This window comes from Nelumbo lutea, chromosome 1, assembly GCF_056320005.1.
Source record: "Nelumbo lutea isolate HS-2025 chromosome 1, American lotus-T2T, whole genome shotgun sequence".
Lineage (NCBI taxonomy): Eukaryota > Viridiplantae > Streptophyta > Magnoliopsida > Proteales > Nelumbonaceae > Nelumbo > Nelumbo lutea.
The window spans coordinates 68,626,369-68,643,128 of NC_142684.1; the positions used below are offsets into that span (position 1 = coordinate 68,626,369).

General features: G+C 38.2%; 1 protein-coding gene across 6 annotated transcripts; it reads right to left on the reverse strand.

Moving 5' to 3' along the window:
- Positions 1-1,881: 1,881 nt before the first annotated feature.
- Positions 1,882-16,589, reverse strand: LOC148875112 (Mitochondrial transcription termination factor family protein). 6 transcript variants are annotated; one of them, XM_088966956.1, is made up of 8 exons: positions 15,966-16,466; positions 11,029-11,107; positions 10,466-10,647; positions 9,698-10,390; positions 6,332-6,490; positions 3,062-3,509; positions 2,859-2,972; positions 1,882-2,126 (listed from the first exon to the last, which is right to left on the reverse strand). In XM_088966956.1, the coding sequence occupies exons 1-5, from the start codon at positions 16,254-16,256 to the stop codon at positions 6,470-6,472; spliced, it is 1,266 nt and encodes a 421-aa protein (XP_088823082.1). In that variant the 5' UTR covers positions 16,257-16,466; the 3' UTR covers positions 1,882-2,126; positions 2,859-2,972; positions 3,062-3,509; positions 6,332-6,469. The 6 variants fall into 6 exon arrangements, with proteins under 6 accessions (XP_088823082.1, XP_088823084.1, XP_088823081.1 ...); XM_088966958.1 differs by lacking the exon at positions 6,332-6,490 and adding an exon at positions 15,804-15,848 and having other exon boundaries at positions 15,966-16,030; XM_088966955.1 differs by lacking the exon at positions 6,332-6,490 and having other exon boundaries at positions 2,681-2,972; positions 15,966-16,589.
- Between the last annotated feature and the right edge of the window lie 171 nt (positions 16,590-16,760).

Below are 16,760 nucleotides of genomic sequence, written 5' to 3' on the forward strand. Positions count from 1 at the left end.
CTGGATGGGGTCCATTCCAAAACCAGTCCATTGACACCCTTACACTCACTTCACTGGTAAACCAACATAAATGGATGGATGGATGGATCATTATTGGGATTTGTTCAGATTTTGATTTAGTTACGTCCCTTCTTACTTGCCACACTAAGCTTTGTTTCAATTATATGGGGTTGGCTAGGAGAATCCTATTTCCTCATTCTATTCTGTTTAATATTCCATTGTTAAATTATGAGACATTAAATCAACTTTTACTACCTTAATCCATGTACTTTTTTGGTTTGTCCTATCTCTCTCCTAATCCCTTCAACTTGTGACAGATAGCTTGTTCTATGCATCATACCCAAGGTTCAAAGTATCGATACATATTGGTCGATATGTATCATGACGGTGGCTTCCTGATATGCCCCTACAAGGGGTGTATCAGGGTTCTGACCGATTCAGAGGGTAGAGGAATCTTGAACTGCCCCCCCCCCCCCCCCCCCCACCTGAATTGATTTTGAAAAAAAATATAAAAAAAGCAAAAAAATACTATCGATATTGCCTGATATGCTCCTACCGGCATATCAGTTGTATCGATATTTTAAACTTGATCATACCAACTTATTCTGTTTTCTCTCATTATACCACCTATTAGAGATACACCTCGGTTCCTTCAAATGGGTTCAGTTATGACCTTGCCATTTCTAAGCATCTTAACTCACCCACATATCTCAATATTTCCATTTCTCCAACACATTTTTTTTTGGATATTTTGTCTCATACCCAATGCTTTGCTCCATGCGACATGTCTGGTCTTACAACTCTCAAAAATTTCTTACCGCATATCCCCCCAGTCATAAACTCTTGCACGCATACCTTTCCTTTACTCACGGTAAGACCCTTTTAATCGTGACTCAGAAATCGTGGGGCCAACCAAGACCATCCGTCAGATAATCACATGGATTGTCAATTTGTTCATTCCCAGGTCTATATCAACTCGGTATCTTACTATTGTTTTGTTTATACATAGTTACATACAACTGAACTGACGAGGGCTGAACGGCCCTTTATACGGATCTGCTACTGCCCACTACTTTTTCCCACATCCCACCCACGGGACATAACAGCCGCGCATTGGGAATATCTCCCTTTTCATTCATAAATTCATAGAGAGATGTGGGAACAAGTAATGGGTAGCAGATCCCATCTATCCGTTCACCTGAGATCAATAATATGCAAATTCCTTTTTCATTTGGCGACTAATCACCACCAAAATCTGTATATAATCAAAACCAACCGTTTCTTTCCATTCAAAGATAATTTCACAATTTAATGCATTTCTTGATAACAAATCTTCAATTTTAAGCCTCAAAATATCCATCGTATCTGTGCATATCGTACAATACATATCACTTTCAGGGTCATCGATATATAGAATTGGGTGAAATCAACAACTTCAAGTGTTTATAATCATGTTAATAATTAACTTTAAAAGCTTTCAGATTAAAGAAGTTGAAAGAAAACAGGTGAGTTGAAGTGTTTTCATGCTTGAGCATATTGATACTTTGAACCTTGTTTGATTCAAAGGGTCATTACTTGGTGTAATGGTAAAACCTCAAGCTGGCAAGCATGAGAACACTCTGGTTCAAGTTTGAAAGCAGCCACTTTGTGTGAAAAATTGTCTAAGGTTAGGGATCATAAACAGTACCCCTCCTAAGACCCTAAATAGCTGGGACCAACATTGGGTAATGGCCTTTTTACTTTTTTTAGTAATCTTTGATTCAAAGTCAGTTCTTCAATTACAATAAGAAAGCCATTATAATATGGGCCAGAGAGAGAGAGTTTAATGATCATGGCGTATCTGATGTGTAACCCGTTAATAGAACACAACACCTAATCAAATGAAACAAATATGAAATAATTCCATTGGACTTGTGTGTAAGAAAAAAATCAAAACAAGTCACTCTCTCCTCTCATTTACGATTCTAAGGTGGCCTAAGTCACATTTATGTAACAGAATATATAGTATGAATTAAATTGATAAATAGTAGTATAAGTATTCTTAGCCAAGATAATTTGCAAAGCACAAGTTGCTACTTCAAACCTTTTAAAGATGAAATCCCAAGTGATTGCAATTAGAACACAACCTGTACACACGAAGGTAGTTATATTACAAAGCCTAACAAATCATAAAGAAATTGAACACAATTCACAAATACATCATCAGGAGCAGTTATAGATCTACATGCATTTCACTATCTCACTACTTGCAAATAAAATGTCATGTTTAAAGAATATAAAGGTAAGGGACCATTATTTGGTACAAAGGTAAAACCTTGGGCTAACAAACTGAGAACATGGGCTTGAACCTGAGAGTGGCCATTTTGTGGAAAAAAAAAGAAAAGAAAAAGAAAAAGAAAAAGAGAGAAAATGCCAAAGTCAGGTCTGCATCCAGTCTACCCAAGGGGGTGCAACTTGGGATGGAGCCCAAACCCAAACCCAAAGTAATTGAAATCCTTCAACTCAGGCAACGCAACTTGCACCCCTAAGTCTATCCCCACCCGCTTCCAAACCCAAATAGCCAGAACTATCATTGTGCAATGGCTCTTGGAAAATATGAGGTAAATCACTTGGCAGACAATAAAGGCAGGCTTACAATGGCAGAGGCATGTGTGGTGCACGTACAAGTTTATGTAATCACCTGGTTCAGTATGCTTTTGAAAGAAGGGGCACATGGTGCCCACCAAATGGGGTCCAATCCCCTGAGTGTATGCGACTAGCAAGCCAAATTGGCTCTCTTTTTAGATCTGTTGATTTTCTCCCTATTAAATTCATTTGTGTTCATCTCTACTTGAATGATCAATAATTTAGGAGCCAACCTCGTACTCTTAAACTGGCAATCTGACACCTGGAATCTCCAACCACCACCAATTAGCTACTGAAAGATAACCCACTTCTACATGCACAAATTGATTGAGATACAGACCGGAAATCTGCACAAATTATAGTGCTGACAATATGTAAGAAACATGTTAACAAGCCAGGAACTACATAATATATAATACATAATAAAGATTCAAACCTATGTTTTGTGATGCAGTCGACAGGCTTTGAAGAATAACCACATATGTTGAGTAAATTGATTGAGATCCTCCACTATTCAAACCCTCGAGTTAGGACACCTAATACTTGATTAGAAGGAACTATAATGGCTACCTTTTTCTTTCATACTTCTTTGCAAACTCCTTGAGTAGCAAACTCTGCCTGAATGCCAAATACCTGTCTAAACTAGTTCCAGCCCACTGTTGACAAAAGCATTCATCTGTTGGAACCAATGAACTTAGAGGAAATGGTCCCTTTGGCGCCTTTTTCAGGGAAACCAAGAATCTATGCCGAGGCCGAATTCTCTGATCTAAAGACAAGCTTAAGTACATAGGATATTTAGTCAAGGACTGCACCTCATTCTGAAGTTCATTCACCAAGTACAAATACTTGGGCTTCAGATTCTCCTCTAGTGATAAAGATAATACCTGTGAAAATAGTTGAGATATTTACTCTTAGATTTCATTACATTTACAGGGAAAATGTACAGGAAGAAACTCAAAAAATCATTATAGAATTAAGAATCTTCTTCTGTTCATTCCTTGACTATCATCGGATTCAATTATACTAATGATATTTGATGAAAACATGGAAAAAGTAAAAGAAACCATGGAAGAAGAAATTGAGTTTCTATAGATTCCTGTGCTGATTGCAATTTTGTAAATTTGGGTGATCACATATTCAGTCAATGAGTTTCTCTGGAAGTTATTTTCTAGTTTTTTGATGTCATAGGAATAGGGTTAATTGTTTTAATGAATCAAATTTAGAGAGTTCTGATCATCAAGTCTTCTCTCAACTATATGGGTTGGCTACATGAATCTTCTTTCACCATTCCATTCTGTTTAATGCTATATCCATTGTTAAATTATTGGCACGTAAATCATTTCTTACCACTTCGATGTCCTTTTTGGTCTACCCCTAGCCCTTCTAACCCCTTCAACTTGCAACTAATCACTTCATATGGGTGCTGTTGATGGTTTTCTATGCATGTGACCAAACCATCTTAATCTACTTTCTTTCACTTTAGCACCTATTTCCTAGGTTCCTTTGAATGATTTCATTTCTGATCTAATCCTTTCTAGTTTTTTCACTCATCCATCTCAGCATACACATTTCTGCCACACTCATTTTTTTGGACACCTTGTTCTTTACTGCCCAACACACCATTCCATAGAGCATACCTGGACTTGCAACTACTTTATAGAACATTCCTTTTAATTTAAGTGCTATTTGCATATCACATAAAACTTCAGATGCACCTATCCATTTTTCCCATCCTGCTCAAACCACTTGGAAAGTTGAATATATAAAGTTCAACACTTTTCTTGCTACCCAAGTTTAAGAAGTCAAAAACTTATCCACTTGACTTGATTTTGGTGCAGTTAAGTAAAATTTTCAGTTACCCACCAAATGAGACCAAGATTTCATGAATCTAATATGAACCAGGAAACTTCCCACCATTTTGATAGTGACCATGTATTTTTCTATGTGAAGAAAAAGGATTAAGTGCAAAGTGAAATATGTGCCTAGTTCTCCAGAAGGTTTAGGCCAGTTGCATCCTAACACAAAATTCCAATAATTTACAATGTACTCATGTTCTCAATATTAATAACTCCACAATCTGGGTCAAGACCTTTAATCTCTTCTCAGATTTTAAGGTTGGTGATTTTTTTTTTAGATCTTGGGGGGCTATAGCTGACTCATCTTCTAGAAGACAGCTGGTAACAGTGGACTGATCACCTCCATCTAGTGTCTGGCTGAAGCCGAACTTTGATGGGAGTTGTGTGGGCAACCCGGGCCCCTCCCGAATCGGAGGGGTAATCAGGGATTAGGAAGGAAACATACATGCATTTTTCTCAGCCCCAATTGAGCAAGGTGATGTTGCCACAGCAGAATTCTTGGCAGCAGTTTTTGGGGTTGAAAAATCCAAAGAATTGGGCTTTGAAAGGCTAATTATCAAAGGTGATTCCAAAATAGTGGTGGACTCGCTAAAGAAGGGGGGAAGAGTGTGTCTTTGCATCTAAGGAATGATCTCAAATGGTTCAAATGGCTTTCTACGGACATGTTCATTTAAGTTAATCGGTTAGAAGATCTGCCAACAGTTTGGCAAATGGTCTAGCTAAGCAAAGGGTTCAGACACAGTCTATGTTTTGGGCTCAGTTGTAATATTGGGGGGGGGGGGGCGTTAGACTCTTTGAGTCTACTTGTTCTTCACAACTTCTCATTGTTCTGTTTTCTTATAATTTTAATAAAATTCTTTCTGAGTTACTGATCAAAAAGAAGATTAATAACTCCACAATACAACTATTTCTGCTCACCCCTGCCTGGTCAATGCATCTATTATGCTCTTTGCTGATCTGCAAGTCCGTGTGAAAGATATCCATGGTCCCTAGCTTCCTAACCAAAATGTCTGGCCTCTTAACATGTGTCTACACTGCCATGTTCCTAGATTGAATTTTTAAGCCAATCAAGTACTACCATAAGTTCCCTTCCACTGCAATACCTCTGCAATTTAGGGAATTCCCCAATTCAACCCTTGAAAACTGCTAACAGTTCAGATCTAACTGAATTTCCTCGGCCAATATGTCCCAAGATGATAGCCGTTATATTATCATGGTCATTCATAACCACCCCTACCGATGTTGAACCGCCTAAGTTACCCAAACTACATACATCAAAATTTAATCTTATAAGGTCCAATGTTGGGGGAGACCAAGTGATGACTACTTCTAGTAGATGAAGATGATGCAACATATTGCCATCTCCTAAGGATGTCACATGTAGAGAAACAGCTAAAGAGGCTTAAGGTTTTTATACAATGAGCACCTTCATCTACCTTCATCTACTAGAAGTAGATGAAAGTGCTCATTGGATGAACTGTTAATAGGGGTGGGAGACTATGGTCCCCTGCTTTGCCAAGCAATGGGGACTCTAAACTGTTAATAGGGTGGCTGCAAACAAAGAGGTTGGGTATATGGAATTTTAGACAGCAAATAAGGGAAATAATCTGCTTGGCAAGGGAAGCTGGAGTAATTTACAAATGGGTAAGGAGGTCAGCCAACTCTGTTGGCAAAGCAGGGGACATTCAGGGAAAACATTTTTTGGGCTGTACTGTAATTCTTGAAGTTGTTTGGGGTCAACACTCTGTCTGAGTGGTTGGCAGTGTAAGATGTTTATTTGATATCCTTAATGAAAGCTACTGTTTACAATAAAAAAAAGCGATAACCTTTACTGAGATATTCTCAATTACCACTTCCTTGCAGATTGCTTCCTCAAGTATTCTATCATTTCTCCTCCAAAACCAGCCATATGACTACTGCCCTTGTGCATCTCTATATAATGTTCCCTCTCTTCTTCGAAAGTGTTAGAAAATATGCTAACCATATCCCTATGGGGAGTATACCTGCATCTACATGGAGAAAACTGAAAGTAAAAACTCACAAATTCTAGAGACAGAAAGGCAGGGGATTAATAAATGGGAAGTAGATTTTTGATCTATAACTGCAACTGAGTATTTCTACATTTGAGGTCTATTTTGGAGTTGCTGTTGGTTTATATAGTTTTAATGGGATTGTTAGAGTTGTTTTAAGTACATGTTTGAGTGTCCTATACTCCTATATAGGATGTCTATGGTTTTTCTTAGCTTTGAAGCTATTAGGTGGTGTTGTTTGATCAATCTTCTACTCAAAATTAGAGCCTGTAAAGGGAGATCATACCCCTATAGCAAGTCTATCAGGAATAAAGCATAAATAGTGGAATAAAAGTTTGTTTTGAAGTTACCTACAGGAAAGAGTGTCTTCCTCCACCCCCCTCTCTTCCCTCTCTTTTCAAGGTTCAATATTTTCTCACTATGTTTCTCTCTTATATTTGTAGAGCCACAAGGGGCACTTTAGTCTTTTTCTTCTTTTTTATTTAGCATAGTCGGCCTACACTATAAATATAAAGTCTGGCGCTGCCAGCCTATCTTTTTGGCTCTCTAACATCTTTCTCCTCTTCTTCTCCCTCCTCTCTCCTCTCTGGATCGAAAGCTCTTCTATCTGTTCCTTTGGATTGAGAATGGAGGATGCTAGTTTGACCTAACCCTGAGAACACTTCGGCTGTCACTTCTTCAATTTCTTGATTGAAACTCAACAAAATAGATTCCAAAAGTCAGCAGATGATTGATTGAAGCTTCCTAAGAGGCCAGTGATTAATTTTTCCTCATTTCTTATTATTTTCTTGGATTGGAACCTCCAGAAACCATAGTTTTCAAGGCGCCAAGGCAACAGGGAGGAGCCTAGTCACCTAGGCGATGGATTTTTTTATGTAGAAAACATAGATCCTAGGGTAGTTCCCTAGGTACCATAACCATATTTCCTTAATAATTATTCATAATTTTCATAAGTATAGAGTTCATGTTAAAGTATAGAAAATCAACATATTAATGAGAAGAAGAAAAAGAAGGAAAAGAACATTCAAGAAATATAAGGGCTGAACCCTTATTTTTGTTATAGGAAGAAGAAAAGTAGTAGTAGAAAATGTGTTGATTAGACAAAATTTTAAGTTCTTCCTTATTGGTTCAGGTTTTAAAGTCTTTGAGGGTTCAAAACAGCATTTAGCAATGTTTGTATTGATTAAACCCTAACAAATAAGAAAATAATAAAAAGAAATTAGTATATAAACACACAAAATGAATATTTTAGTTTAATATTGCCTATTTTATAATTATAATGTCAAAAAATAAAGAATAAAAAAGTATTTTATAATACATAGTACAAAACTGCTTGGCGATTAGGCGAGGTGAGACTCAAAGGGTGCCTCATCGCCTAGGCATCGGCTTGACAACTATGCCAGAAACCTCTCAGACTAAATCAAGAGAGAAGATGAGCCTTTTTTTCTTGGTTCTTGCTATTGTTATCAAGAACAGGTTAAGGTCTGTCTTGACCAAATGGTATAAGGGGAGTTTAAACCCTCTTTGTGGGTCTGAAGATCCAGAACTGTGTGCATGTGGAACCTTTGTAGGTCATGAGTGACCTGGTCAGTGGGCAGGGTACTGCAATAGAGATATTTTTTTGATTGGAAACAATAACTTCATTAAGCAAATTAGGATGTATTGAGTACAACTGTCAACCCCAGAAATAGGTGCTGACCCCAAAAGGCCTGTTTTACAATTCTACCCCAGAAACAGGATCACCCGATCCACAGTTCTAAAAAAAAACACCACAGTGGTTGCAGGTCATCCAGACCTCTAAAACCCACTTACCTGGGTACAAGAAAGGACCACAGGATCCACAGGATTAAGAAGTCTTGCCTTCACATCATCAGAGTTCCCTTCTTTTAGGGATTTCCTGGCACACAACCAGGAAAGAAGAGAAGAGAACCTCAAGGAAAGCCCTTCAGATCAGTTCGGCCTACTGCCTAATCAGATTCGATCCACAGTGGAGGAGGAATTGAGAGATTGAGGAAGAAGAAACTGAGAGGACTTTGTCGCACTGCTTCTAACCCCAGAAAACCTGCTCTGATACCATGTTTTCTGGGTTAGACATATAGAGAAACAGGAATAGAAAGGGAGAAGAAAGGAAGAGAGACGAAGAGAATTCTGGGATCAAAAGTTGGGACTGGCGGCGCCAGTCATTAGCATTTATATTAGGGCATCCCAACTAATAATAAAAGAAAGTAAAATTACAAGAATGCCCCGTGGCACTAAAGAACAGAAATATAACAAAGAATTAAATTAAGGAGACTAACTAACTAACTAACAGATTTCAACAATATCTATTCTTCTTTATCATATAAGGCTTTTCTCCTCCTATGCTACATCAATATTGCCATAGGATTTTTGCAAGAGCAAAAGAACCAATCACTTGCAAGATCTTTGGTTGCAAGAAACTAACAGCTTAAGCTTTTAGGTTGAATGGCTTCTTTGAGATGGTATCAGAGCCACTTTGACAAAGTGGTCTAGTGTTCGACCCTCAGTACCCCCATTATAATTAATTAAGTTTCAGCACAAGGTATGGGTGGGCCTGTGCTTGTTCACACTTCAAGCTCAATGGGTTTTCATGTGAGGGGGCGTGTTAGACAATATGAACGTATTCAAGGACCTCACCTAACAGCTTAAGCTTTTAGGTTGAATGGTTTCTTTGAGAGTTATCATATTTTGAAAATCTTAAAATATATGATTAGGAGCCTCCAAAGTGGTCACTATAATATTTAAAAACACTAGTAGGGATTCTTTTTCTTTTTGTGGGGTGGGGTGGGGTGGGGGGGTTGGGAGGGCAGGAGGCCAGGAGGGAGCCTTTTTATTAATCATTACTGAAAATGCATGGTTTAAAGGAAATAAACACCCTGCTGTATTGATTCTTGTAGTTATAGACCAAGGTTTTTTTTTTAATGTTGTTTTTCTCCTAAGGATGTACCCTTTGTCCTGATTGTACAAGTGTGCACGTAGGGGGGTAGAGGTGTTACAACATATGATACATAAATAGAGCAAAGACATGGCTGGACAGGACATTGGAACAGATATGATGTCTATGTACAGGCTTGCCCACTCTGTAAAGCCAAAAATTTGAATGCTGGATTTCAAACATTTTATTTTTTAGAGGGATATCAATCACTATGAGAAGATGAAAACAATTACCTGTGTAAGACTTGTTATTACTTTTAAGATGTCAGAATCGCGCATCCCTATACTCCTAAGGAAATTGATCCTTGGAAGTATTCCATCTTCAATGCTGTAATGAAGAAGCTGGGGATGTTTTGTGACCATCTTAACTATGCAATCCTTGGGTGCTCCCAGTTCCTTTGAAAGAAAGCCAAAGCGGGAATTCCATGAGTTGTCAATTCGCTGAACCAGAATTTGAGGGCTCAGCTGCACAACTTTACTCAAATCCTTTCTTTTGATACCAACCTCTTCAACCAAATACCTGACTGTGGGTTTTAGGGAGTGCTCAACACTGTACGAAAACAGGGAGGGAGCAGCAGTAATTATTTGTCCTATTCTGGAGTCAGGAACACCCAAACCCTCCAAAAATGCAACATGGGACTTCAGATTGTTTTCTACTCTATACCCTAGAATCTGTGGCTGCCTCAGAAGTATCCGTTTGATGTCTCTATGTTTGACACCGACACTCAACAGAAACTCCAACCTTTCTTGCGCAGAAGCCACATTTATCTGAAGGGAAGGCATGTGTCTCTCATAGATTTGGATGAAATGTGATTCCTTAAGTCCGAATGTGCTCAGGTAATCAACAAGTGGAAAACATTTTTCATCCAAATCTAATTCTTCTGACAATTGGTGAAGCATACTCTCTGTGGATTTCCCAGTCTTTAGCTGCAATCAACAAAAATAATGTGAAACACTTCAATGCTGTCTCTAATATCCCAGATAATAATCAACAGACAATACCTTTTCTCGACCAGTTGTATCTTCAGAACCCATTTCCTGCAATCTGTAATAAGAATCTCTTTGTTTTCTCTTTTCTTCAGTATTCTTGCCATTTTTCACATCCAATTGGCTGCCTGTCACATTCAGATTCTGCCCAGTTTTTGATGATATTTCCTCCGACCCCTTTGAAGGTAGGCAACTGCCTGAAAGATCAAAAGAAAATTTAATTTTATCAAACTAGATCTTGATGGGTGTTCAAAGGTCAATCTGGGGGTGCTTTGGTAGTGGAGGTGGCAATAGTGTCAATTACAAGCCTTCTTCGGCATTTTTAGAAAAATTGATGACTTGCTTGGAAGAGTTGCTTGGAAGAGTTGCTTTCTAAGAATGGGGCCAATACAGACTAAAGACATTTTTAGAAAAATTGATGTTTTAGTCCTAATCTTCTTTCATTAAGTTCCCATTCAGGCTGAGGAATTCTTTTTGTATTTCTTTTCCTAATTAAGCTTTCCTCGTTGACACAACATAGAAGGATTTGATTCTATTTATTCGCAATTTTTAACAGAATAATGGGTGGTGTAGCATACCTTGTTTTGAACTGGGTTTTTTCACTGACTGAAAGCTCCATGGATCAGCCTTGAATTCTTCCATTTCAGAAAATCCATCCTGAGCAGAAACAACATGATTAAGCAGTTACCTCACTTTCAGAAACCATTTAGGCCAAAGAATATACAATGTAAACCAGTTCAACATGGATAAACCTTTATGTTAATTGAGCTAGGCTTGCAAGTTTTCAAGCTGAACTTTTTATTGGACAAGCTTGAGTTTGAACAACTAATCAAGCTTACCTCGAGATTCAAACTTGATTAGAATCAAACTCAAATCGACCCTAATCGAACTCAAGCCCAAACTATTTGATTAGAGCTCGGTTCGATTGCAGCCCTAGTCTTGGGCACATGGCTACTCTAGAGGATTACCTAGTTGTGAAAAGTTTAGTCTAGCCACATCATGACGAAGAGGTGGGTTTTAAAACTTTAAACTTCACCACATAATGAGATTCTTGTTAGCATTGAATTACTCAACTAGTTCTTTCAAGGGTGACATCAAATCCTCCAAAATGGATTATTTTATTAATGAATTTAATAGTGGATGTCATGCCATTTCAAAAGAAGCTAATAATACACATGAGGAGACAACTAACATAATCCATAGATCCAGGAAACAAACCAAATAGATGATCAACAATGCAAACAATTAAGAACATCAAGCAATTGCATGGGACCTACCCATGATGCTCATACACCTTGCATAAAGGAAGTCATGTAGGATGGGAAGGAGGAAACAATGTTTAAAGACTTGGAGACGTGAGGTGAGGCACCAGGACATATAGATGCATGAGATGTAAGCATGGAGGAACATTGCTTAATCTTCATGAGTTACCACTTTTTAAGAGAAACATGTTACTAAATAAGGAAAAGCATTGAAATATGCACAAGAGCAGTTCATGATTATAGAGAAGGATCATATACAAATGAACATATAGTTACCTAAACATGGACTACTATAAGGATATATCTTAGAAACCATTTAAAAACTACAGGAAAACTTTAAAAGCTAATATTTAAATGTAAAATAATAGCTTAAACAGTTTTAAATACATTGAAGCATGTACACATGCACATACATACATATACATTAAGGCATCCCAAGTTGTTAGGAATATGCCTAATACTCACAAGCATGAACCTCAAGGCAAGACTCAAGACATAAACCTAATATGCTTTATGAAACACATTTAGATCTAGAACGACTGAAAACCAACACCCTTACTGAATGGGCTAAAATATATCTGTAACATACAAAGTCCAAGCATATTCCATGTTGGAGCTATACATGTTCAATAACTTAGTAACACAAAATTTCCAAACAATAAAAATTACTAATAAACTCAAATCTATCTTACTACTTCACAGTTTGATTTCGCTTTGACAATACTGTTCATGGATGATGCAACGCCATGCCAGTTTTGCCAACAAAATTCTCAGAATTATTGTCCATGTGTAATTTAGTTTGTTACAGAGCTGTAAATTCAGTTACACGTACATCTCTCAACTTGCACATGCAAGCTGTCTTAAGTCGATTGTATATCTATAAATACCTTTGTAATCGTGGAAAGAAATAACAAACTCTTTTTCTTTTTCATTTATTGTCTGAAAATTTAAAAAATCTTCATAATTCATTCTATCTTTGTAAAATTGGTAACATGACAAAATGGTGAAGAAAAATTGTATCTCCTTCATTAAACTTATCAAATATATAGACATTTATTACAAGGAGCCAAGGAAGATGACGTGGCATTTACCAAAACAGACTCATAACAAACTTCATCGCAAGTGTAAAACTCATCGCAACTTGCTTCAACCGGTATTCTCCTAATACCCCCCTTAAAGTTGGAACATGAGGATTAAAAATGCCCAACTTGGGTAATAAAGAAGCAAACCTATCTCATCCAACAACTTTGGTAAAAATATCTGTAGGTTGAGTTGATGTAAGAAGATGAACAGTAGTTATAGCTTTAGACTGAAAGTGCTCTCGTATGAAGTGGGAATCTATTTTTATATGTTTGGTACGCTCATGAAGCACTGGATTAATAGCTATGTAGAGTGTTGCCTTATTGTCATAGTATAACTTCATGGGTTGTGGATGAGTGAGACCAAGATTAGAGAAGAGTTGTTTCAGCCACAACAGTTCACTGGTGGCAACTACCATTGCATGATACTCGGCTTCAACAGAAGAGCGTACCACTGTTGCTTGCTTCTTACTCTTCCATGACAAAGGAGAGTGTTCTAGAGTTGTGAGATAGTCGATGACGGATTTCCGAGTAGTTGGGCAACCAGCCCAACACGAGTCACAATAAGCTCGCAATTGGAGATCACAATCAGCCGAAAGAAGTACTCATTGCTCAGGTGTAGCCTTTAAGTATCAAATTACATGCATTGTAACATCTAAATGTTGTTATCTAGGATCACTCATAAACTGATTTAGAATATGAACTGAATAAGTGAGTTCTGGTATCAGGTTGAGCAATTGGCAAGCCAGATTCAGGTCCCAAATGGTGTTGTTGCGCAATGGGAAACATATTGGGTTGGAACCTAGCATGCCTACATCCTTAAGGATGTCAAGGGTATCTTTCCGTTAACTGAGAAAAATGCTGAAAGAAGACCGAGAGATCTCAAGTCCAAGAAAATATCGAAGGACTCCGAGGTCCTTAATTGGAAAGCACTGTCACAGGTAGTCCTTGAGAGCAGAAATGGGAGCTGAGTCATTTCCGACAATCACCAAGTCATTGTATTGAAGTAAAAAGGGAATTATCAACAACTGATTGCTTGAAACCCCGCTGGTGAAGAGCATGAGCTAGAGTTTCAAACCAATTGCATGAGGCTTGCTTGAAGCCATAAATGGATCTGTTCAAGCGACATATACGCTAATCCTTAGGAGGCAAAAGTCCAGGTGGAGGAACCATGCAAATTTCTTCATAGAGGAACACATTGTCCACATCCATCTGATGTAGTTCCCAATTTCAGGCTGCAGCCAGAGCTAAGAGGCAACGCATTGTTACGAGCTTAGCAACTGGGGCATATGTCTCTGTATAATCAATGCCTTTAGTTTGAGTGTAGCCTTTTTCTACCAATCGGGCTTTGTAACACTTAGCAGTTCCATCAAATTTAAACTTGACTTTGTAGACCCAACGACACCTAATGAGAGTCTTTCCCGATGGTAAGTTAGTCAATGTCTAGGTATAGGTGTGCTCAAGTGCAACTAGTTCGGCCAACATAGCTTGCTTCCAACAGTCATGTTTGCGGGCTTCATCATAACAGGAAGGCTCAAGTAATATAGAGGGGATTGAAATCATAGTTAGAAAATTGGAGATTGGGTAGTGAATGTTGCATGAATCTGTTTGTTACTAAAGTGTTGGACAAATGTAATTAGTCAGGTGAAGAGGTCTCTTGGAGCGAAGTGGGCGATGGTTATGTGAGGTTGGTGGGCTAGCAAGAATAGGTTCAGGAGTTGGCAAAGTGATAATGTCCATGTCACTAGTGTGTTCAGGTATGAGCTGTCACAAACTGGTTCAGTTCTAGGTGTTTGATTAGAAATTGTGTTAGCCATTATATCATCAACGATTGGCAGAGGTATAGTTGAGGTGTAGATGGGTCCAAAGGCATGTCGCCATCAACAAAAGGAAATTTGCATTCAAAGAAAATCACATCTCTAGACACAAATATCCACTTAGTAACCAAGTCATATAATCTGTATCATTTTTTACCATTAGAATATTCGACAAACACACATTTAATGGCACGAGCATTAAATTTATCACGCCCACATCGGGATGTACTTGCATAGCACAGGCAGCCAAACGTATGGAAATCATTATATGAAGGAGGCTTGCGGAAAAAAAAGTTCATATGGTGATTGATTTCCTAGCAAGTATTGGAGTTAACAAGTGATTAATAATGTAAGTTGCTGTCAGGATACATTCTCCCCAAAGCATGATTGGTAGGTGCTCTTAGAACCATAAGGCTCTTGCTATCTCAAGTAGGTGTTGGTGCCTATACTCAACGACCCCATTTTGTTGAGAGGTGTCTATACAAGATGTTTGATGTAAGATTCCATGTGCTGTCAAGTAATCTTGAACAGGTCCAGAGAGAAATTTGGACCCACTGTCCAAACGGATATACTCAGCTTGAGCATTGAAATGTATTTTGACCATTTCATAAAACATTACAAGAAAGGAACAAGCATCCGATTTATATCGCAACAAATGCAACCATGTAGATTGATTACAATCATCTACAATTGTTAAGAAATAATGAGCTCCAGAATGGGATGGGGTGCGATAATCGTGCGATAACCATTTGAGCACATCCCCTCATATGAAGTGGGAATCTATTTCAACATTTACAGGATATGGTTGTCCTTGTCATGCTACTAGACTGGATTATAAGTGAAGGAATGGAACTGCTATTCCTGTAAATGTTGTTTTGACTCATCGGATTACTAATCATTGTTGTCAAAACAAAGAATAGCAGTTCCCTTCCCTCACTTATAAGGAAAGGAACTGCACATTCTTCTACCATATTTTATCTCCCGCTAAATCCCAGATTCTCACCTATGGATCCTGAGTTTTATACAGGCCAGCATGTAGAGAACTTCCTCAAACATGCTTATCGACTCATCCGTTCAAAATCCAGGAAAATCCGGATTAAACTTGACCTTTCTTATACGTACAGTACAAGTCTACAAGAAAATTCAGTCAAAAGTTGATAAAGTCAGGAAGCTTAATCCCAAAATTTATCATTACCTTGTTTTCGTTACGCCTCCAAACGCTGAATCTAAACTAAATTGGCTTAAGTGGAGGCAAAAATATGTAGAACGTTAGACAGAAATGTAAAGGCGGACTTGAGAATCTAGAGCTCAAAAGACGAAAGAACTATAGGGAAAGATTTTAAGAATATAAACTCACATCAGAGTACTCCTCGGAGTCTTCATCGTCCCCATCATCATCATCGTCATCACTATCGTAGGGAGAGAGGCTTTGTCCGTATCGAGATCTTCTATTAGATTTCAGTATCCTAGGGTTTGAATGTGTAGAGAGAGCTACAAAAACACTGGTACAATTTCGTCTTCCTTTGATTATGCTGTTAACGAGAACTTCACTACCGAAGTGAGACCGAGAGAGATTCCGAGCAGAGGAAGAATGAGTGGATGACGAGAAAAAATATGAGTTGAAAACATGGAGAGAGACAATAGCCATTGAAGATAAAAGAATATCCAGAAACCCTAATCCGAATATCCGTTCACGGAAATCCCCGCCTTTATCTTCTTCAACCTGTGCTCTCCTATGTTTCAAGTTTAAGCTTTCATTTAGCTCCCCGCCTTTATCTTCTTCAACCTGTGCTCTCCTATGTTTCAAGTTTAAGCTTTCATTTTAGCTAAACAAGGAAGCTAATGATAGTAGTATACTATTAGGCTATTAGCCGTTGTTACTACTTAAAGCAGAAAAATAAAATATCTAAAATTATCGCGGGAACGGGGAACCTCTCTCTCTCTCTCTCTCTGTGTAATATCTCTAACATGAGGTGAGGCCAACAGGACAAGATCAACGTTATCCATAAGTCTGTCTGCTGGCGGCAACAAGCCAACAACCAACAACTACACTATTACACACTACGGCCAAATGGGCCGTAATGGGCAGTGGTATAGCATGTGACTCATATTTCTAAGGCCCAGCTTCAAAGCCCAAGCCCAGTGATACCAT

Excerpts from the sequence above, each read along its gene's own strand:
- LOC148875112 (XM_088966955.1), bottom strand. The coding sequence starts at position 16,256 with ATGGCTATTGTCTCTCTCCATGTTTTCAACTCATATTTTTTCTCGTCA. Across the intron at positions 10,391-10,465 it reads ATACAACTGGTCGAGAAAAG|CTAAAGACTGGGAAATCCAC; the intron begins GTATTGTCTGTT and ends TGTTGATTGCAG. Across the intron at positions 3,510-9,697 it reads TAATAACAAGTCTTACACAG|GTATTATCTTTATCACTAGA; the intron begins GTAATTGTTTTC and ends CTATTTTCACAG.